At 31.1% G+C, this 24,374-nt stretch overlaps 3 protein-coding genes and 2 pseudogenes across 5 annotated transcripts; 3 read left to right on the plus strand and 2 right to left on the minus strand.

Moving 5' to 3' along the window:
• Window positions 1-2,282: 2,282 nt before the first annotated feature.
• On the plus strand, window positions 2,283-5,701 carry AT5G33280 (Voltage-gated chloride channel family protein). The gene is made up of 7 exons (NM_122852.4): window positions 2,283-2,550; window positions 2,635-2,835; window positions 2,920-3,097; window positions 3,194-3,456; window positions 3,585-3,854; window positions 3,927-5,055; window positions 5,320-5,701. The coding sequence occupies exons 1-7, from the start codon at window positions 2,420-2,422 to the stop codon at window positions 5,443-5,445; spliced, it is 2,298 nt and encodes a 765-aa protein (NP_198313.2). The 5' UTR covers window positions 2,283-2,419; the 3' UTR covers window positions 5,446-5,701.
• A 2,628-nt stretch (window positions 5,702-8,329) lies between these two features.
• On the minus strand, window positions 8,330-9,568 carry AT5G33285 (annotated as a pseudogene; the record flags this gene model as incomplete). Its single annotated transcript has 1 exon — window positions 8,330-9,568.
• A 1,725-nt stretch (window positions 9,569-11,293) lies between these two features.
• On the plus strand, window positions 11,294-15,160 carry XGD1 (xylogalacturonan deficient 1). The gene is made up of 4 exons (NM_122853.4): window positions 11,294-11,920; window positions 12,068-12,189; window positions 13,297-13,672; window positions 14,318-15,160. The coding sequence occupies exons 1-4, from the start codon at window positions 11,579-11,581 to the stop codon at window positions 14,978-14,980; spliced, it is 1,503 nt and encodes a 500-aa protein (NP_198314.2). The 5' UTR covers window positions 11,294-11,578; the 3' UTR covers window positions 14,981-15,160.
• A 405-nt stretch (window positions 15,161-15,565) lies between these two features.
• On the minus strand, window positions 15,566-18,920 carry AT5G33300 (chromosome-associated kinesin-like protein). Its single transcript, NM_122854.4, has 12 exons — window positions 18,705-18,920; window positions 18,309-18,422; window positions 18,114-18,218; window positions 17,938-18,018; window positions 17,415-17,486; window positions 17,219-17,312; window positions 17,100-17,131; window positions 16,785-16,858; window positions 16,598-16,675; window positions 16,368-16,512; window positions 15,929-16,285; window positions 15,566-15,845 (listed from the first exon to the last, which is right to left on the minus strand). Exons 1-12 carry the CDS (start codon window positions 18,813-18,815, stop codon window positions 15,789-15,791), a joined length of 1,320 nt encoding a protein of 439 aa, NP_198315.2. The 5' UTR covers window positions 18,816-18,920; the 3' UTR covers window positions 15,566-15,788.
• A 4,395-nt stretch (window positions 18,921-23,315) lies between these two features.
• AT5G33303 lies at window positions 23,316-24,366 on the plus strand (annotated as a pseudogene; the record flags this gene model as incomplete). The annotated part of the gene is made up of 2 exons: window positions 23,316-24,080; window positions 24,121-24,366.
• Window positions 24,367-24,374: the final 8 nt, after the last annotated feature.

Here is a 24,374-nt window from a genome sequence, read left to right on the forward strand (position 1 = left end):
TTTTTATTCAATTTAACCCAAAATATAACTTTTTCTCCTTTTTCAAATTTGGGGTGTTACAATTATATTGTACCATATATATATGGAGATTAAATAGTGAAGAGAAGATGATCCAACATCAAAAACTAAATGATCTTTTAGGACAAACTAGAGAGAACATGATCCAACAAGTTACAAGTTCTCTTGATTATCAACATCATCTGTTAGTTGTTTGGTTCTTTCAAGGACACAACTGTTAATCATATATATGAAAGTTGGCTTACTCTCTCCATATGATTGACACATCATCACTTTAACATTTGTCATGTATCTATTAAATAATTAATGTAAGCTCTTCAACTTCTAATTTATAGGTTAATAATATATTTATTATTTTATTTTACATATTATTTTATTTTACAAATTTAATTGTACTATTACTAAATTTATTTTAATATTATATGATTTTCAATAAAACCATTTTAATAGTTTTCTCATACTCGAAGATATTTTTTGTAATCTAAACTCAAAGTATGAAATGTATAATAGTCGTAGATTAGTTAATGAATTGAGTAGGTTATAATCTTAAATTGATATTTATATAATAAATCACCGAGGGTGAAGAATACTTAAAGAGCTTCTTCATCATCAAATTCTTAGGTTTCAAGAAGTCCAACACTACCCTCTGTTAATTAGTTTAAGACGAACGTTATTTATGAATTATGTGTATGATGCATTGTTGAGAATGTTGTTAGAAAAAAATATTTTAATACTAAAAATAACTACTTATTTCATGAATGAATAATTAGATGACATGTGTTATTCTACATTAATTAAATAAAAAGATTACCAATTTTTGTTGTGTTAAATCCTCCATTAATCTCACTTTTAAATAATTATTTAAAAACATTCAATAAATAAAAAATCATAATAATGTATCAAGCACTACTTTCATTCTACTCTACTTATTTTATGAATAATCTTTAATCCATAATGGCTATAAATTTACTTGTGTTGTAGTTTAGATGTTTGCTACCTAACCTCATATTAATTTATTAATTTTACTCGAATATTTTCTTATTATTATGTTTTGTGATGATGATCTACCATATGATTTTTTCTTTTTATTTTTGTACGTTCTTATAACTTGGTAACATTGACATACAATTTTTTCACGTAAGGGTCATTCCAGACGTTAGACATACAAAAAAAACTTACGAGACTCTACATGGCTGTATACAAGGGAAGAGATCTAAAGTATTGACTTAAATTTCTAGCATATCAGGATGTGATTGGTGTAATAAATGACGAGAGAATATACAAAATAAAGAATTGTTTGTTATCATTAAGTTAGACAAGTTTTAAATACATAAATAATATAACTACATACATTTATCAATATATCATATATTATTGTTGTATGTGTTCATGATAGTGAAATATTAGGATAATAGTTATATAAATATTCATATTATAATAGAATTAATATTTCGAGTTATACATAAATTTAATTATAAAAAATATAATTATGTAAAAGATATGAATTTATCAAAATAAACATCAAAATCAACAAAAAACCATAATCATATTTTTACGACAATTTTAAAAACAAAAACGCGGGTGTTCATTTAGTGTATTTAATATTTATTTATGTTAACGATAGTTTGTATTTCCAAAATTTTATATACATATGTAATATTGAATAACAATAAATTTATTGAGAAACCATTTATATTTTGTAAATTCGTCAATGTGCAACGTAATTTCTTCTCCTACTTATTGACAACAAGTATTATTATATTTCTCCAATTTTGATTAATGTTTTTATTTTAACTAACCACTTTCTAAATCTTTGCTCTCAACTTGTAACTACAATTTTAATTTAATTTAACCAGTAACCACACTAACGTTTTAAAAAAAACAAAATATATGAAATTATTTTTAATACGGGTCAATACTAGTTCTTTATACGTCTACCTCCTTTTTCCATTTCTTAATTATTCTTTTACATAATCATACTGTATAATAATAATATATTTATTTACATAACAACTTATAACAAAAAAAATACATTTAACTTGTGGTACACTAACATCATTGCAAATAGCTTACTCCATTTATACTATGATCCTCGTATTGTTGATCACATCGTATTGTTTTAACTTTTAACATATTTGCAAAATAAAATTTCAGAAAAAAAGATAAGAAATAAAATACTCATTCCCCAAATCTTTCTCCAAACTAGTCAATTTTCCTCTTTGGGACCATAATTAATCTACTCTTTAAATTTAGACCCAACATTTTTATTAATTAAAAAACCCAAACCTGTAACTGTCTCTTAGCTAGTGGAACAAAATGAGTTCAATATCATCATCTTCTTCATCTTCCCCAATCATTTGACTCACAAATTCACTTTCCACTACTTCGTCAAAGTTCCAAGATGCCAAACTCAACGACGGAGGACTCCGTCGCCGTTCCACTACTCCCCTCCCTCCGCCGCGCTACTAACTCTACTTCTCAAGTAGCAATCGTCGGTGCCAACGTCTGTCCAATAGAAAGTCTCGATTACGAGTACGTAAACTCTCACCGTTGCTTCTCCTTCCTTCAATTATCTTCTTCTTAACTTTAATTTCGTTGTTTACTCTTTCGATTCAGAATCGCGGAGAATGATTTCTTCAAGCAGGATTGGAGAGGTCGTAGTAAGGTAGAGATTTTCCAATACGTGTTTATGAAGTGGCTGCTTTGTTTTTGTATCGGCATTATTGTTAGTCTCATCGGATTCGCTAATAACCTCGCCGTTGAGAATCTCGCCGGTGTTAAGTTTGTTGTTACTTCTAACATGATGATAGCCGGAAGGTGAGTCTTTCGCATTTTTACGATTTTCTTACCTTGTAATGTTGATGATTGGATTTTGAATAGAGTGTTGATATTGTTTCTCAGGTTTGCTATGGGTTTTGTTGTTTTCTCTGTTACAAATTTGATTCTTACTCTCTTTGCGTCGGTGATTACCGCTTTTGTTGCTCCTGCTGCGGCAGGTTCCGGTATACCGGAAGTTAAGGCTTATTTGAATGGTGTTGATGCTCCAGAGATATTCTCACTTCGCACTTTGATCATTAAGGTAACGATTTTCGAGGATTTAGGAGCGATAGAGCTCGGAAATTACGCAAGTTTATGTTACAAATTTGTATTTGATTTCTCTTTGATTGGGGTACAGATCATTGGGAACATATCTGCAGTATCAGCGTCTCTTCTCATTGGAAAGGCAGGGCCTATGGTGCATACTGGTGCTTGTGTTGCATCTATACTTGGTCAGGGTGGCTCCAAAAGATATAGATTGACCTGGAGATGGCTCAGATTTTTCAAAAATGATAGAGACAGAAGAGATCTTGTAACTTGTGGGGCAGCTGCTGGTATCGCTGCTTCGTTTCGTGCTCCGGTTGGTGGTGTCCTGTTTGCGCTTGAGGAAATGTCATCTTGGTATGTTAAGTTATTCTCTTCAACTCAAAAGATATCTTTTTTAGTTCATTAGTTACCGGTCACTATATCTGTTCTTATTTAGTTCATTGTGAATGATTCATTGAAGCTAGAATGGGGTTCCGTTGTAGGTGGAGGAGTGCACTTTTATGGAGAATCTTCTTTTCGACAGCTGTTGTGGCAATAGTTCTCAGAGCTCTAATCGATGTGTGTTTAAGTGGAAAGTGTGGGTTATTTGGTAAAGGAGGCTTAATAATGTTTGATGTCTACTCAGAAAATGCGTCATATCATTTAGGGGATGTACTTCCTGTTCTTCTTCTTGGGGTTGTTGGTGGTATTTTAGGAAGCTTATACAACTTCTTACTGGATAAGGTTCTGCGAGCTTACAACTACATATATGAGTAAGCTTACAACTACAGACACATACACACAAGTAAATGTTTTCTTGATTTCTAACAGTTTTTTCTGTCCAGGAAAGGGGTTACTTGGAAAATCCTCCTCGCTTGTGCGATATCGATTTTCACGTCCTGCCTTCTTTTCGGATTACCATTTCTTGCATCATGCCAACCTTGTCCTGTCGATGCCTTAGAGGAGTGCCCTACAATTGGACGGTCTGGAAACTTTAAGAAATACCAATGCCCTCCTGGTCACTACAATGATCTAGCTAGCCTTATTTTCAACACAAATGATGATGCCATCAAAAACCTTTTCAGCAAAAACACTGACTTCGAGTTTCATTATTTTTCGGTTCTCGTATTTTTTGTCACCTGCTTCTTCCTCAGTATCTTTAGCTATGGCATTGTTGCTCCAGCAGGGCTCTTTGTGCCAGTTATTGTAACAGGAGCATCGTATGGACGGTTTGTAGGGATGCTGCTTGGTTCAAACTCAAATCTTAATCATGGTCTGTTTGCTGTGCTCGGTGCTGCATCCTTTCTTGGCGGAACAATGAGGATGACAGTTTCCACTTGTGTTATTCTCCTTGAGCTGACCAACAATCTGCTGCTACTACCTATGATGATGGTGGTCCTTCTGATTTCAAAAACAGTTGCTGATGGTTTCAATGCTAACATCTACAACCTCATCATGAAGTTAAAAGGATTTCCCTACCTCTACAGCCATGCAGAGCCTTACATGAGGCAGCTTCTAGTTGGTGATGTAGTCACCGGCCCACTTCAAGTCTTCAATGGCATTGAGAAAGTCGAGACTATTGTACACGTTCTCAAAACGACCAATCACAATGGCTTCCCCGTGGTTGATGGGCCACCACTAGCTGCAGCTCCTGTTCTACACGGTCTAATCCTCCGGGCTCATATTCTGACTCTGTTAAAGAAACGAGTATTCATGCCTAGTCCAGTAGCTTGTGACTCCAATACCCTTTCCCAATTCAAGGCAGAGGAGTTTGCTAAGAAGGGTTCTGGGAGGAGTGATAAGATAGAAGATGTGGAATTAAGCGAGGAAGAATTGAATATGTATTTGGATTTGCACCCATTCTCTAATGCCTCTCCGTACACTGTTGTGGAGACAATGTCACTTGCAAAGGCCCTTATTCTCTTCCGTGAGGTTGGCATAAGGCACTTACTGGTTATACCAAAAACCTCCAATGTAAGTGATTTTGGTTTCTTCTTTCTCCCTGGTCCTTATTAGATTATGGTAGGCACTAGTACGTGTGATACTTGATACCTATAGATGAATAATAAGTAAAATGGTGAACACAGTAGAGTCTCTTGAGTTTTGTATGTTTGTTAAGGGAATCAATAACAAAACTCGAAATCTCGAACCACCAATTAGTTCTCTATATATCTGGTAGCTCTTTGGTTTCTTGGTTCATCAGTTATCGAATATTAAATTCGTTGATTTGCATTGCAGAGACCTCCAGTGGTAGGTATATTGACACGGCATGACTTCATGCCGGAACATATACTAGGCCTGCATCCCTCCGTTTCTCGGAGCAAGTGGAAAAGGCTTCGGATTCGGCTGCCTTTCTTCTCATGAAGTATTAAGCTGCCTACCAAGTTTCAGGTATGACAGTTCAGATAAACTCTGTACAGTATATTAAAAGCAGCCTTGTGGTGCTATGTCGAACTCTTAGATACAGAAAGATGTAGAGAGATTTATAAATGTTGTATTGCTCTTATTGCATCCGCTACAGCTTTTGTTGGTTCTTTTTTATTTGTTGTATATAGGTTCTTCTATCTTTCGACCTTCTTCAATTTCTCGGTCCGAGGACTAAATACAAATTTAGACTCCCTTAATACAATTTGCGTAACGCGTAGGGCCACAAACATACTTTTAGGAAAACCTGCAAGATCTCAACGAACATGAATTAGCTCCTACCATACAAAACTGAAACAGAATCATAGAACATTTTAGGACAGCATACACGAATATAACTGGTGTATAATATAGGCATAAGATGATAAAACTAAATGAATAGTATTAGTTCTCTACATTTTTACGCCATTCTCTATATACACACTGATTATAAGAAGTGAGTTGGCTGCTTTAATGCTTTTAAACACTAAAAGTTAGATTTACTTTTTTTTGCTCTTTGTTTTTGATAGAAATATATAATGAGAAGTTAGATTTACTTTATTTTATTATAATCTACTCATATTCTACCAATTTTACTGAAACAAAATATTTTCCAACCAAAAAAAGTTGAAAATAACATCTGAGCTGCTTTCTCAATAAACAACCAAGATTTACAGAAGAATCAATTATGGATTTGCTATTTTTTGGAATGACATTTGTGGATTTTGTCCTTTTATGAATAGTTTGTGGATTTGCCCTTTTTCAGGCTACAAAAATATGATTTAACATGCGTTTTATTCGTTATGTTTGGGTTTAGTCGGTTGTGGTTGTTCTTAGGCTTCAGTATTTTGTATAAATTACGTATTTTTATCAAAAGAAATCATAAATACGTATATTTTTAAATATTAGAAAATAGTATATCCGTAAGATTTTAGTAAAAATGGTAATTTTAAAAGATTTATTTGAAAAATAGCAAAATCAACAATAATCCCTTTACAGAATGGAAAAAGTTTAATTCCCTGCCAGTATGTGTTTCCAAAACTTTATTTACAACCTCAAACATTCCTTAAAAAGATACGCCAATAGTAATTTTTCTGATTGGAACAATAGATAATACATAGATATTTCTTACCTAACACTAGTATACAATGAATTCTCTTCAGTATTACTCGTGGGGTTTAAATTTTCCAAATGAAGAAATCTTCACGTGAATCTATTCGGTCTTTTGGTCCCCATCATTTCGTTTTCTCATGTCAGTATAATGTATTTTTAAATGTTTGTGAAATAGTCAAGAATGATGTTGTAATTGATATATATACTAGTAGGTGAATATCTACAAAACACACGGATTTTTATTCTTATACTAGTTTCTTTTGCGACTAAGCCAATTTCCTTGTACCGTTATATTTTCTTGTTAAAGCTACATCTTTGAAATAGGGCTGATTATGCTTGCTATGTTTTATATGAAAAAAAACTCGTAATTATTTTTTGGGATGTTAAATATTGAGGAGGTGCATGCATTTGAGGAAAAGATCCAGCACAATTTAAACATCAACCTCTTTTGTTCAAAATGGTTTCTTGTATTATAACTACCCATAAAGATTTAACAAAATAACTCATTAGAATTTTGTTTTTTTATTCGCAGTTTAAAGTTGAGTTTTTTTTGTATGCAAAATCCTAATATGTTACTTTTTCCACGTTGTTCGATTTTGCAACCGTGTTTCGGATGCACGCTTTCTGTTTTGATGTCATCACATTTACTTTTTAAGTCTTAAAATCAATACTTTTAAACATACAAAAATGATCAAATTTAGTGTTCTCTTACATATGTAACCAAAAATGTGTCATCATTTATATGAGTGTGGAAGCAGAGCCGTACCAACGTTAACTCTTCAAATTTAATATTAAAATTAAAAATAAAATGCTCTAATTAAAAAAGAAATAACGTCAACAAAAATAAACATATCTTCATATAATTTTTTCTAAATAAACTATAAAAAAAAAAGTAAAAAAAAAATAAAAACAAACTAGCCAACAAAATATCTATATATACATTTTCACAACACTTTTATGAAATAAATCCTCAAATTATAACTTATTTACAAAGAATGTCATTAATATTAATTATTATCAATTAATTAAATCTCTAATTACTATTATTTCTTTATCTAATATATGTCTATCAATTCTAATTACTTAAAAAAAAAGAAAAATCTTAGGATATTATTAATAGTATACTTTATTAAAAGTAAATATTGTAGTTATTAAACGTTTACAATATTTATAATATGTGAAATTTATAAAAGTTAAATAACCATTTCAAAGAAAACTTTTAAATTGATTTGAATTATAATTTTTTTAATAAAAGTATTATTAAAACAAAAACAAATAAAAAAAATTTAATTTCACCGAACAGGATTAGATGATAGGACGAGTTTAAAAATATTATAATATATAAAATTTATAACAATTAAATAACCATTTGAAAGAAAACTTTTACATTGATTTGAATTATATATCTTTTAAATTAAAATATTATTAAAAAAAATAACAAAATAATGTTTAATTTCACTTAACGAGATTAGATGGTCGGACATGTTTGGATCGACAGTATTACAAGACGGTATACCACGGGCAAAATCCTAAATATAACAATCAAAATACAATTATATTATCTTAAACAATAAACAAAACAAACAATATGAACAAAACAAATGTAATTTAAATTTAAATTATTTAGTTATAATCTAAATTTTAATTTAATGAACTGTATGTTATTGCTCCTATATTTTTAAACAGTAAATATCTAACATAGTAATTGTATGTTATTGCTCCTATGACTTAATGAACTGTATGTTATTTCTAATTTCTTTTGGAATAGCTTCTCTTAGAACTTTATGTTCAAAAAAATATCATTACCAACAACATGTGAATGCTTTCCATGGTTAGAAAATCTTCAAGATTGGCATAAAAAGCCATCAAACTATCATCACTTGTTGATTGCAATTTTCTCAACAAAAAAAAAAAACTTGTTTGTATCTTTGAAATTGCTCAAATCTTAATTTAGTAGAAAGCTTGATCCATGATTTGAATAAAGTCGTCAATCCTGAAGCTGTCCTCGTATGATAATGTCACACTTCTCTCAACATTCTCTGATTTTCACCATAATGTAGTTTAGTTTTTTTTTAGGAAATAGATGATCGATCTCCAAAAATTCTGCAGTTTTTTAGCTTATGCTTTTGCTCTCTTAAAATCTTACTCTATATTTTTAAAAATAAGAAACCAACCTCGTGAGTTGAGAAATAGCTACATCAATGCTCATATCTTCTAAATGCAAATTTTTACTCACGATGTTAAAGTATATAAGATTATACCAAATAATCATTGAAACTAGAAACTCAAAACTTCCAATTCCATGTATTTTACTTGTTGCAAGACATTAAGTATCGCTCGACTCTTTCGGATCATCACAATTTTCAGCAATATATACTAACACATTCATGATTTTAAGAACTTGAAATCGTATTGTTTTAACACTTTCGACATATCCCTACTTCCAATATACATTTCAAAATCATATTGCCTTAAAAGCTTAAGTGGTATGTCATCCACGTAATATGTAAATATTTTTCACCGTTTATTTGAAGATGAAAAAAGGTAATAAGTATGTTGAATAATCTCCAAAAATAAGATTGCTTTTGAAGAAGTTGTTATATGTGACAACAACATGGTGTATATAAAAAAAAACACCCTAAATTTATCTCAAGAAACTGTTTTTGTACTCCCTTATGTTTTTTTTTTCATTATAAAACCATTATCATAACCTTTGTTCCCTCACATCCTTAATTTTTAAGTTAAAAACAGTCAAAACATCATGAAAGTCAGGGTAAAAAATTATCATCGGATATATCAACTTTCAAGAACATTAAAAAAAATATTTGATTGTTGAAGTTGAGTTAAACATCTACACACTAAGTGATGATAGTGATGTGTCCATGATAGCTGATATTTGGAATACAGTAGAAAATGACGGAGAAGTTCTTTGTACCTTGAGTTTTCTGAACACTAATAACTTTTACCTCATCCGCTTACCAAAAACAGTTAACTTGTTCTGAGTTCCTTATTAGTAAATTTATCCTATTTTTTATTTCTTTCTAATAACATAGAGTTAGCAAAACTTTTAAGCAAATATTAATTTTGTTCTGAATTCTTTATTAGTAAATTTATCATATTTTTTATTTCTTTCTAATAACATAGAGTTAGCAAATGTTTTAAGCAAATATTAATTTATTTCATCGGATGACACATCACTGCATAATATTGAATTTATTTTTCTAATTTTGCCTTTACAGCCATATTTGTTACAAGTTTTGGTTCACTATATTATTATACTTATATAATCTAGCAGAAAATATTTAAAACTAATCAATTTTGTTGCGATGTCACATTGATAACAGACTAGCAGTAAACGGAGATGACTCATGTCAATTTATATTTTAAATACCAAACAGCAATTATCAATTTAAACGCATTTATTGTAGTATTATAAATCTTTGTGTCTAAATGACGTCAAAAGATAAACCAAATTTGTATCAAACTTCTTTGTCCCACCTCACCAAAAAAAGAACACTTCTTTGTCCCGCAGTATACTGAAGCAAGTTTACTGCTATTTTCTAAAATAATTTAAATGGTTAGTGTTATAGGACTATTTAAATTAGCAAATATTAAAGAGAAAATTGTGTGGGGAGTCAAAAATATATATGAATTAAAATAACGTGTTTTTGATAAAAATCAATATGGTCCATATATTTAGGTCAATGAATATATTTCAAAACCAAAATCAGTCAATTAAATAACGTGTCATTCAAGAAAAAAATTGATACCTTTTTATTTTTAATTTACAGTTTAGAACATTCTAAATTATCATTCAGAAACTGTAGTTTTAGTAAAACTGTATCATGTTCTAGTATCAAGGAAGAGACGAGATTCAAATTCTGAGGGGAATGTCTGCGAAATAGAACTAGTCAATTTGCTATCATTTTTTATCTGTAGATATTATGTATATGATGAACTAGAACACATGATTAGACGTAAAAAAAAAAAAAGTACGTATCTAATCCCAAAAAATTTACATATCAAAAAATAATAATCCAATCGTCCCTTAGTAATTTAATTTATTACTTTTACCATTTAGCAAAAGAACTTTTCAATTTTTTTAATACGTTAAAAAAAGTATTATTTAAATTATCAGTTTATTATTTTTGTTGGTTTAAAGCATGCATAAACTTGAGATTTGCTAATTTAAATCCTTAATTGTATGTTGACTTTCAATTTAATCATAAATTTTCGTTGACTAAGCCAATTGAGGTACTAATTTTTTTTTCGACGTCATTAATTAACTTAAAAACGAGAGATTACTTCGAATTCTAAAAAGAATAGAAAATCCGAAAAAGAGGAGATAATCCAAAGAAAAATTGAAAAAAAATCTAAAATCAATTTTGGAGATCTAAAGTTTGTTCGTGGTTAGGAGAATTTTTAACGATGTGTTTTAATTAGCTTAGTAAACGAGAATTCGTAATTAAATTAAAAATTAACATAAAATTAAGGATTTCAATCACCAAATTAAAAGTTAAACCAATAAAAATGATAATTTGGTGATTTAAATACTATATTTCCCAAAAAATAACCCCAATACTAGTTAGAAAATATATAGCAGTGATGCAAACGTACGGCATGTAAAGCTTTCTACTAAAAATAATGTATAAAAATATCTAAATTTTAGTAAACGTGTCGAAAAAGAAAAAGGGTTCTCAAATTAAACGCATTATTTGTTAAGATTATAAATGCATACTATAAACGAATACAAGGAAGAAAAAAAATACAACAAGTCTTTGACAAAAAAATAATAATACAACAAGTTGCTTGGTGATGCAAAACTCATTTCTCCTCCCACTAATGATCGATGATAGAGACATAACAAAGAATCTTTCATGACTTTTCTTCTTTTTCTCCTCACTTCCAAAAATTCTCTCTTGTCTTCCTCTTAAGATGAAAGAATCATAAAAGGAACCCAAAGAAAAGCAAAAACATAACCATGGCTGCTCCAAGATCAAGAAGATGCTCTCTTTCTCTCTTAACTCTTTTCTCCATCACTCTTATTCTTATTTCTGTTTCACTCTTTGTCTCCACAAAACCAGCTAATAAGCCTTTCCTCGATTACAGAAACCAGTTTTCTATTTCCATCTCTATCTCTTCTCCTCTTGAACAAAACACAACAAACACTAGTTTTGTCTCAGCCTCTCCTCCTTTGTCCCCTCTTGGTCAGAGCAACACAACAAACACTATTCTTGCTTCTTCTTCTTCTTCTTCCTCTTTTTCTGATCACCAAAACCAAAATAAGTCTCCAAGTCCTACAAGTAAAAAAATTGTTATCAGGGTATGTAATCATTCTTTCTCTCTTTGTTTTTTTCTTTTTCAAGTCTCACAAATAAATAATTTTGTATTGATCAAACTCTTTTTCTTTCTAATACTTTTCTTTGTCAAAGTAAATAATAATCTTTACTTTTATTTTTACTATGATCAGAAAAGAAGTGGGTTAGACAAAATAGAATCAGATTTAGCAAAAGCAAGAGCAGCAATTAAGAAGGCAGCTTCTACACAAAATTATGTCAGCTCTCTCTATAAAAATCCAGCCGCCTTTCATCAGTTGAGTTTTGCAATTCTTCTTCTTCTTCTTTTTTTAACCATTTGAGGTAAAAAAAAAGATTTCTTCTTTTATTAAACAGTAATTTAATACTAGTACAGTATTTGACAGTTCCTAGATTTTTAGTCAAATATGATAGCGCTGACAATTTTTCACATGGATTTTGCTGTTTTTTCAAACTATTTGACATCGATTTCATCAAAGAATTCAGCATTTAATTACGGTTACAATAAAGACAAATTAAACAAATACGCAACGTACACATAGAGTTTTAACGGCTCCTGTGAGATGCCTCTTTCTAAGCAAAAGTTTACTCTTCTTTTTGTTTGTTTATTTTCATATCCGAGATTTTGCAGTACATAATATTGGAATTGAGCTTTTGAGGTTTCAATTGAACTAAAAAGAAGTTTTAATGTATTCAACTACTTTTCTACTAAAAGAGTTTGTTTATTCTCATGGCTTCTTTTTTATAACATAATTAGTTTAAAAGCTAAGATTAAAAAAGGTTTTAATCATTAACTATGTGTTGGAAAACAAAATTAAAGAAAGCTTTTGAACTTTTTGCTAATCATATTTAATTTATTTTTTTAATCAAAATTATCAAATTAGGATTTTTTTTAATAGTCCTTCTTCTCCTTTTTAATTGATTTTTTAGAAAACAAAACACACAGATTAAGAAAACATATTAAAACTGATTATAAATGTATTAATTTTTAGGATTTACATTTTACTATAATTTTAAATTAATGATATTTAATTATTTGTTTTGAAGTTTAAAATTTATCAATAAATAACTAATAAATAGTAAATAGTAAATCTAAAAAATCAATTGTTTGAAACAAATTGTTTTCTAAAAAATTAATTAATAAGGAACAGAGAGAATATACAAATAAAATATTGAGATGTTTCTTTTTTGTTTAAAGTATTGAGATGTTTGTTCATTAGAATAGAAGACTATTCGATTCTTTCAAAACAAGTAAACAAGTAGGAGATAGAATGAATATTTAAACTCCAATACGAACGTGGCGTAGCTCACCTCAGTGATATTATTACTTGCTTTGTAATAAATAAAACATTGATGTCATACTCGTGTATGCACAAAATATCAGGAGTCACACGGAGATGATGAATCGTTTTAAGGTGTGGACATACACAGAGGGAGAGGTCCCATTGTTCCATGACGGCCCTGTGAATGACATTTACGGCATAGAAGGACAATTCATGGACGAAATGTGCGTGGACGGACCGAAGAGTAGAAGCCGTTTTCGGGCAGATCGACCCGAGAATGCTCATGTTTTCTTCATACCATTTAGCGTCGCCAAGGTCATCCACTTCGTCTACAAGCCCATCACCTCTGTCGAAGGGTTTTCGCGGGCTCGCCTACACCGCCTTATAGAGGATTATGTTGATGTAGTTGCTACTAAGCATCCATATTGGAACCGAAGCCAAGGAGGCGACCATTTCATGGTATCATGCCATGACTGGGTACGTATACTAATTTTCTTTTTTTAATTGATGGCTAAGAGTTTGAATATTAAACATCTTTAATTAATATCGTAGTTATTTTTGGTTAATTTTTTATTTAATTTTTTGTCGACAATTTTATCAGATTAGCTTATATAAGCCAATGTCGGGAAATATTGTTTACATAAGTAAAAATATGCGGTTAATTATTTTTGGTTAGTAAACAAATTTGGCTTGAATTTTAAACCAAATTTTGTTTGGCTTGAATTTTAAATAAGCAAAGACCTCCTTGATATTACAAATTGCTAAAAACAAAAGAGATGTAGTGAGTTGATGAGGCTAACACTAAAATAGACTATAGTCTCTACGGGAGTGTAGTATATTAGTATATCACTTGATTTATCTTATTAAGAAAAAAGTATTATGTATTATATCGAATAATCTTGTTAGAAACATAACAAAACAAGAAACGATTTTTGAGATTTGAATTAGAGAAATAATTTACGTATTGAAATTGGCTTAAACCTATACAAGTTTTATATTATTGTTGTTGATTTTACGTAGTTGCTTGATTCTATTAATTTGATTAATATTATATCAAGAAAATTATCATCTAAATTCCTGATTTTTTTTTAATGAATATGATTTACATTTGTGTGTGTATAGGCACCAGACGTGATTGATGGGAATCCAAAGTTGTTTGAAAAATTCATTAGGGGACTTTGCAATGCTAACACCTCGGAAGGTTTCCGACCTAACGTGGACGTATCCATTCCGGAGATCTACCTTCCTAAAGGTAAATTGGGTCCGTCTTTTCTCGGGAAATCACCGCGAGTTCGATCTATACTCGCATTTTTCGCTGGAAGAAGTCACGGTGAAATCCGAAAAATCTTATTTCAACATTGGAAAGAAATGGACAATGAAGTCCAAGTCTATGATCGTCTTCCGCCAGGAAAAGACTATACAAAAACTATGGGAATGAGTAAGTTTTGTCTGTGTCCGAGTGGTTGGGAGGTCGCTAGCCCGAGGGAGGTCGAGGCGATATATGCTGGTTGTGTACCAGTGATCATATCGGATAATTATTCATTACCATTCAGTGATGTGCTGAATTGGGATTCCTTCTCCATACAAATCCCTGTTTCTAGGATAAAAGAGATCAAAACCATTCTACAAAGTGTCTCTCTCGTAAGATACTTGAAGATGTATAAGAGAGTTTTAGAAGTGAAGCAGCATTTCGTGTTGAATCGTCCAGCTAAACCCTACGATGTGATGCATATGATGCTTCATTCGATCTGGTTAAGACGACTTAATCTTAGGCTTGGTACATAGTATACAATTTTTTGTTATGTTGCAAATAAATATTAAGTGTCTAAGTTCATATGAGTTACTAGCTTTGTATTCTTTCCATAAATTTGCATAGTTCTCTCTTGTAAAAAAATATACAACAACAAACACAATATCAAAGATTTCCTTATTAATAAGAGAAACAAAGCATTTGTTATTTTTGTTAATTAGCATTTGTTATTACTGTTAATTAATACTTGTTGTTTCTTTTTTTCTTCTTAGTTATTGTAACTCCGACTCATTCGTCTTGATCTAGACATTTTTGTAGCTCTTTTGAAAGATTGATGATCATTCTTTACGTAAAGATATTCATAACATTTTCTTCCTACTGTAAGAAACCTACCATGTCTCTCTTATTTCTATTAGCATTTATGTGTGAGTAGTGATCATATATTTGGGTCTATGTGGTTGAATGTTGTTCTATTTTTGAGATTCTTCGTTAGTTCGTTCATAAATTCCATGATTAATCCTTTAATATTTAGTTAAATAGACACTAACATAGCTTGGGAGATACTTTAGCCATATGTTACTATGTTTAGTGTCTTGCCTACATATGAACAGTTTTTTTTTTTTTGAACTTCAAAAAACAAACCAAGTCTCTTATCATCTTCAGACCTCAAGTTGCAAAATAGCTCTAAAATCAAACGATTCATAGCCAAATGTCTGAGACACCTTTTCTTTTACAACGTTTAGATAATGATTGCAGCGGTTTTGGTATATAAACCAAAAGAAAAACGTTTAAGCTTCTTAAAGTGTTTCTCTGTTTACTTTCATATCCTTTTATCAATTTTCATTATTTCTTAGCAACCCGTTTCTGCACTTTCCTCAACTTACCAACTTTTACAGCTTCCTGTAAAATCCAAAATTAAAGTTATAACCAAATATGTGAAAATGGCTGGTCATAAATTAGAGGTTGCAGAAGAAGAAGTTTACTTGTATATTCCCTATGTCACGTAATGGTTGTTTATTTGCGCCTTTGTCGTCATGGCTAATTCCAGCAGGCTTCTTAACATCTATTGGTTCCATTGGTTTGTCGGGTTTCGCACTTTCGTCTCTGTTGCTACATTTGGAAGCTAAGCAGCCACAAGAGTCCCCACATCCACTTCCATTTGCCTTGCATTTGCAACTTTTGGTCTTGCACAAAGATTTTTTAGTGCAAGAGCAACACACTTCTGCTTTGCTCTGTTCCTTTTTGCAAAGTGTTTCCTCAGAAGTTTCCGGTTGAAATGGCTCCGAGTTTGATTCATCGTCGATATTCTTGCTGGTGATAGAGCGTTCCACTGGTTCGCTCTGATCACAACAATTGGAATCGAAAAATCAGACAACAAACCAGGAGAAAAATTGGCATTTGTTATTAAGGTATAAAATTAACCTGAACTTTATCAGTTTCACTGAATTGTGATTTGGTCATTTCCATCTGGCTGACAAGAGTACTCAGTTTGTTAAATTCCTCTTTGAGTTCCTTTAGTTCTGAGTCCATTGGAGTGTGGTTGATTTGGTTGTCACAAGACGCAGAACTAAATAAGAGAAGCAAAGATAACCAATCACCAAAGAGAACACAACTTGAGGCTACAACAAAAGTTTAGCTACGATCAAACTTACCATGAGCTTTGCTCTCCCTCAAATTCTGCCTTCAACAAACCTGCCTCTAAGCTGAACCTTTTGATCTCTTCAGCCATTCTGATAAAAATAGTAAAGAATACATAATTTCATGCTACTGAAGTAATAGAGTAGCAATAGCAAAAAGAAAGGGATATAAAATCCCACAGCTTTTCTTTTGAAAGCTTACTCTTTCATTTGGCGTTCGTAATCAGAATGAATTTTATTCAGTTTCATTAGTAGGCCTGATTCATTGCTAGACTCCTGCACAACCAGAATAAGAAACCATTTGGAGTTCCAAAATGTAGAAATCAATACAACACCACGTATATCATCCAATAACAAAAATCTGAATCTTTGTCACGAGTGTAACATATACTAAAGATCCTAAATAGAGGTTCCAAAAAATTAGTGCTGTTGAGAGCTTATGTAACACTTAACCAATTGCTTAAACTCTCGTTGAAAATAAGATGTTACATTGATGCTTAGGCTCAGGTATCCATACCTGAATCTCGGAGCTTGTTCCTTTTGATGGGCCTGGAAAATACAAAGAAGACACTTACACAATTTAGCAAAAGAAACAAGGAAAAGAAAGGAACGGATACCAGCTATCTGTTATGTTACCTTTCTTTTTGTTGGAAGAAATCTTTTTAGATTGAAGCAGCATTTTTAGACGCTTCAGGGCTGTCAAAGCTTGTGTATTCTTCAGCTGCAAAATCTGAGTAAAAGAATATAGACATTAACAAGTCACATGGAGTCAGTAGTAAACCACGGTTGCTGAAATATACATATAGCATAGTACAATCAGCAGAAAATATACCAGCTTCTGGCGATTGTTCAGAGCTGACAGGACATGTTTCTCAAACTCACTTTTCCTTAGCTCTTTTTTGAGCTGTTACAATAGAAGCACTATATAATTAAAAGCCTGAGGTATCATATATGAGGGAAAACATGATCAAACTAAGAGAGCACTGAACAAGGCAAGCACAATTGGCTAACAATCTCATCAAGAAAGAATGTATCCAAACTGATCTTGGAATACAATTCTCAAAATCAAACTACCATAACTAGAACCCCTGTTGTGTACTGTATATATATGGAAAACCATATGTGCAACAAACAATTTGAACAAAAAACATGGGGATTTTGAGAACGTTTATCAATCATACATAAGTATAAATCAAGTATGGCATGTAACCAGATTATCAACTATCATCTATGTCCATCAGAACTTGACTGCATTATGATGTAACCCGAAGTGGGAATCTACAACTTGATGATTTGACATTCACTCATAAACCAAAGAAAAAATGTATAGATACTAGACCTGCTACTCTCGTTACCTGAAGAACTTCCTTTTCTAGTGAAGCTTTCAATAGTCTGAACTGCATAGAGTCTAGCTTGATCTTGCAATGCAACTTAACCTGAAGAATATACACAACTCACAAAACTAAAAACCCAAAACAAACTGCTGCATTTTCCATTGATCATAAACATTATTTACAACAATATACTTCACCTTTTGCGCCTTCAATTTCTGAACTTCACCATCAAATTGCTTAACAGAACTCTCAGTTTTATACTTCTTTGTGGAGCACATAGACTTACTCCTTGAACTCATACCCTATACAAGTATCAAGGTCAAAAAAATATGCGTAGTATAGCATAAATGTCTCTTTTTAAAAATTGAAACCTGAGAAACAAAATAATCCACCTCCTCTTTGTTAGCAATAGACTTTTGAGAAAACTTTCTGCTTGACTGTAACGTACCAACCGATGAGCTTATCGAAACATCAGCCAATTTTGACCTTAGCTCTTCCACATCACTCTGCCGAAATCCGAAACAATCATTTCAACATTACACAATACACAATAAGTTCTATAGAATGATTCTATACATTTATATTAATGCGAATTGATCAATTTCACAGTTCTCTAAGATATTTTTCTGCAAATTGGAAACTGAAGCGACGAATATCATTCATAAATTGAGATCTTAAGCGAGATATTTTCGAGAGATTATCTTCCACAAGTACGAAATCGAAGCAAAAGAAGCGATTCTAAATTTGATAATCGGAGAAAAAATTCAAAATGAAAAATGGGGGGAAACCTTGAGAGCTTCGTTCACGGACTCCAGATCCAGAATCTTCTTCTCGTAGAGTTTCTCAGCATCGTCTCCGAGAGATGAATCCTTTGATCGGAGATTTGGCTTCTTCGTCATCTTCGGCGAAGAGTTTGTACTTTCTCGATGCGAGTGTGAGAGACAACAACGCTCCTTCTTCTCTCTCTCTTTCCTAATTGATGAAAAGGTGCGGAGAGAAGTATTTGAATTTACAATTAGTTTTAGTTTCATTATGGGCCTAAAATAACGAAAGCCCATCTTATTTTTTCAACCTAAGGCCCACAACCAAAATAATTTTATCATTTTTAAACAAAGACCCAACAGGAAAGAAGGTTTAAGGTGTTGTTCCTTTATGGACATGTCCTAGGGTTCCACACTTTTGGGAGGGTATTCAATGATTGAATTAAAAGAATTTAGTTTAACAGAATTTAGTTGGATTCTAAAAACACGTCGAGATAAGTATGAGAATTTGTTTTTTTTTGTTTGTTTGTATTGGTTTTGTTAAAAAGGCATAAAAAATAAGAATATGTTTTGGATAAGACTAATAAAATAATACTGTTGATTTTTTTTTTTTTTTTTTTAAATTATATTAAGACTCCTGTGACATTTTGGAGATGAGACTTGCTTGTAACGCCATTGTTTTCATCGTAAGTGTTGTTCTCTTCGGATGTCACGTAGAATCTCCATGAGATACACAGTTTTCATCAGCTATGTGAGCAAAAAGAGAAAAGGAAATATTTGTTTTGTGTCTTGATGGGAGAAGAACTAATTAGAGTTTTAGAGTAATATTGAACTCTGTCATCCAAAGGTGTAACAACAAAACATCTTTCGCCCGGCAAGCATCATCTGAACAGGGTTTTTTATGAGTCCGGCTTCACCCGATGATGTCTTTGAGGTACCATAAGTTCTTGATTATGTTTTTAAGTCCCTCCTTCTTCTCTGGTCATTGACTGTCTGACTATAATTAGTTAGAGAAGTCATATCTGCAATATAAAATGTCATGTTTATGATTGAGTATAAGAACTGGAATCGCACCATCAATGTCTCAAACATACTGGCATCAAATTTTAATCTTTAAGTACTTTTTCGGGCCTTTCCGTGATCTGTGCTATATTACGGACCCAAAATTACTTGTTCAAACATTATTTTCAAATAATTTTCATGTATCAAAGCTCGTTAAGACTAGATGGGGTATCTCTACATAGCGGGTGGGACCCATGGCGAATGGGTGATAAAGTCAAAATACGATAGCAGAATTGTTTCTTCACATTTTTTAGTGTACTTGTTATTGACTAATTTACATATTTACATTTACATTATTTAAAAAATCAGTAACTAAATAACACTATAATTTAAACTACTCTTTGAAATATATAAGGGAATAACGTAAGAAGTATATGGAATGTCAAACAAAATTATTTCTAATTTACTACTAATAAAAAAAACATTCGAAACTTCTCAAGCTATACTCATCATCACTCCAAAAATCATTTTAGAGGATGCCACATCAGATCTGTTTTAATACTTTCTCCAAATGTCATGTCAGCAAGTTATTTTTGTTTTAGAAAATAAAAGAAAAAATATTTTAATAAATATTGTCAGAAAATCAGTGTTAATATTTTTTACTCCAAAAACAAAAAACAAAACAATACTTAAAATAAAATATTGATCTTTCTTGGATTCCAATTAAAATGGTTTAAACTAACAAAAAAATAGTTGAAAAGAAACTTAATATTTTATAATTTATTTCTGAGATGACAAACTCCAATTTTTTAATGACAGTTTTTATAAATTTTAGGTAATATAATTCATTAGTTGACAAAAAGGTAATATAATTCATTATTTTAATTAAAAATTAAATTTAGGTAAATTACAATTAACTAATTTTGAGAACATTAAGAATCTTTACACATAATAAGCACTATAAACTCTTTTAATTATATAAAGGATTAACATATATGCATAATTGAACAATATGCTAGCAATCTAATAATAAAATTAGCTTCTACAAATTAATTTTACAGATTATCCACCCATTAAGTTTAATTCGTTTACTATACATAATTCCAACTAATGAACCAAACTCAACAAAAACCAAAATCCAATAATTATTCAAAACAAAACCTCAATGAAAATGAATGAATAAATAAAAAAATAATGAAAACAAACCCAAAGTTTGTTTTGGGTTAAGAAAAACTATTTCTATTACAATCATCTTTAATAAAATAAAAATAAAACAAAGAAAAGGTACTTCAATTTGATTTTAAATATCATAAATAGATAGAATGTAAAAATATAAGCAATATAAACTAATTTTATATTTATAGTTAGGAAATTCTAAAAAATAATAAGAACTAAAAAACAATAAAAACATAAATTAAAATTTAATATAAACCGGGTGTATCCCGGTATTAACTCTAGTCATTAGAAAAATCATCATTAAGCAATCCCAAATGCGTTTGATCCACCATCAATGTCGCTTGGATCAAATCAAAACTGTGATGATTGACATATATAGTTAATACTTTTGAAACAATTTTCTCTGCCACACAATAAGAAAGGCGCATATGTATATAAAAAAGGGAAAATTTCTGAAAAAAATCCAATGCCAAAAAACTACCTAAACTTTTTTTGTTGTCAGAAAATACACAAATTAATCTGGGTTGGAAATAAAAAAACACGACCTATTATTTTTTCCGACTACCTCCTTTCGCTGTAACGGGCTGTTAACAACGTTAACCTAATTGTCAAACGCTGTTAATTTTACTTACAGAAAATTCCTGAAAAACACGATTTATTTAATATTTGCCAAAACAATACTAGAACTTTTTTTCGTTGCTAGAAATATATACATATTAGTTTAAAATTGAAATAAAAGCATGACTTAGTTTTTTTGTTCCAATTTCTCCCACTTTGTTGTAATGGTTATCAATAGGGTCAACCAAATAAAAATATAATTATTTTCTCATTTTCTTTGCACGTGATAAATAAGAATAGCTATAAAATCGATATTATCCCCTAATAAACCCATAATCGATTGTGGACATATCTTGAACCCTAGTTTTAACATACCACATCTATCTATTTAAGAAGCTAACCACAATAAATTGAAGAAATTAATAAGAAGAACCTTTAGTAACAACGGAGGTATTTTTTAATTTATTGTTGTTTAATTTATATGAAAGATGTTGAAAAAAACATTAGCAATTTAGGAAAAAACTTACCCATCAATAACATGATTTAGGTTGAAATTATTCAAGAACTTAAGGTTTCAAAGGATTTTTTTAATAGTCAAGTTTTTTAAGAATATTTTGTAAATAAAATTAACAACATTTGACTATTTGGTTAGGGAAATCGAAAAAATAAAAATAGATCGTGTTTTCTATTTCCAAGTTAAGTTAGTTTGGGTATTTTTCTGACAACAAAAATCTTCATGTATTGTTTTTGGCAAATATTAATTGTGTGATTGCTTCGTCTGTAACTATAGTTTTTTTGTTGTAGAATTTTTGCTGTATAAATGATGACTGTAGCTGTAGATTTTATTGCTGTATAAATTAGGTCGTGTTATGAATAAAGATGGATGCCCATTATAAGGCTAATCATCTAAGCCCATCATCTAGATGTTTCTAGGGTTTTACCCTTTCCTTGTACTCCTATATAAAGAACCTTTTTCTCAATGGAATACTACACTCATTTTCTTTTATATCTTTCTCTAGTTACAACACGTTATCAGCACGCTCTAAAAGGTAGATATAGAGATTCTTACATTTTTTTAAGAACAATGTTTACTTATCGACTCATGGTTCATAGTACTTATTTTATATTATTGAAACAAAACAATATGAGCCGATCGATGATTATAGTATAGATCGGTAAAAGCATGTTTTCAATGATTCAATAAAGAAGAAAATCATGCTTATCATTTGTTTCTCTAATTACTATTGCATGATTCAATGATTCTACAAAGAAAATCGTTAAAGAAGAGAATCATGCTTGTTAGTTGTTAATTTTTGTGATTTACTATTATAATATTGAATATATAAATTACCAATTTTATAATTATATAACTAATTTTGTAACTATTCACAGCCTGGTGGTGGGTGATGCAAGCATGTATTAATGTTTTAGCATTCCAGTTTCGAATAGTTGCATCTATATTCAATATCGTTTTGTAAATATTATATTGTCTAAAATCCATTTATGATTGATACGATATCCCTTATTTAACTCCTTTGATTAAAATGTTATACATATCTTATCACCTTTAGATATTGACTTTTCCATATTAAATATTTGATTTCCATATATTTGATTGTGTTATTATTATTTTTACTAAAAGTGTTGCAAGATAATTTTCTTTTTATAAGATACTTGTAATATTTTATTTTTCTAAATCTTTGTGGCATCTAAAAAAAACGAAAAAAAAAACGATAGATAATCTTATTTTGTGAATTTTCGTTACAAATAATATCTTATTGTTATAAAATATCTGTAATATTTTATTTGTTAATATATTTTGAAAATTAACATATATTCTTGAAATTTATATGATATGTAATCATTTATTTTTAATATTTCAGTGAATCATGTCAAAAACTCATGAGCTTTGAATTTGGAGCTCTTGATATCACGGGAGATAACTACTTGGCATGGGCACTAGATGCTAAAATTCATCTAGATTCAAAGGATCTCCTTGATACTATTAAAGATGGTAATCAAACTCCAAGCAAAGATAAATCAAAAGCTATGATTTTTTTGCGACACCATCTCCACGAGGATCTCAAGAATGAGTACCTCAATGTGAAAGATCCACAGATCCTTTGGAACGATCTAAAGGATAGGTATGATCATCAAAAGACAGTGATCTTACCTAAGGCCCGATATGATTGGACTCATCTGAGACTCCAGGACTATAAGTCTGTAAGTGAGTACAACTCAGCTTTGTTCAAAATAACATCCAAATTGGAGTTATGTGGAGAGAAAATCACGGATGCAGATAAGTTGGAGAAAACATTCTCTACTTTTCATGCTAAAAATATTGTCCTCCAGACACAGTACCGTGAAAAGAGATTCGTAAAGTATTCCCAACTTATTTCTTGTCTCTTTGTAGGTGAGAAAAACAATGAGTTGCTTTTGAAAAACCATGGACTACGCCCATCAGGTTCTGCTCCATTCCCTGAAGCGAATGTGACATCCTATGGTCAAGAAAGTGGTTACAACCATGGTTGTGGCCGTGGTCATGGTCGTGGTCGTGGTCGCGGTCGTGGTCGTGGGCGTGGATACACTGGAGGACGAGGCAATGGAGTTCACTTTAAGAACTCAAACTCTCACAAGAAGTGGGAAAACAAAGATGGTAACAAACAAGTGAAAATACCGTATGCGAATATCTGTTACCGTTGTGGAGCGAAAGATCACTGGTGTTGGTGTCGGATCCCGCACCATGGACTTGGGACCGGTCAAAGATTGCCACATAAGCAGGAGAGGCCCAAAAGAAGAGAAGCCCATAGGATACCCCGAGTTGATAGCACAAGCGAGGTTTGACCTGCGAAGTGGATACGGAATCAAGGTCAAAGTTACCCGGAGTGAAGTGTCGAATGGGCCGACAGTTGAAGCCCAAGAAGTTCGGAGTCAATTCAAATTCGACGTTTGAATAGATAA

This window comes from Arabidopsis thaliana, chromosome 5 (assembly GCF_000001735.4).
Source record: "Arabidopsis thaliana chromosome 5, partial sequence".
Lineage (NCBI taxonomy): Eukaryota > Viridiplantae > Streptophyta > Magnoliopsida > Brassicales > Brassicaceae > Arabidopsis > Arabidopsis thaliana.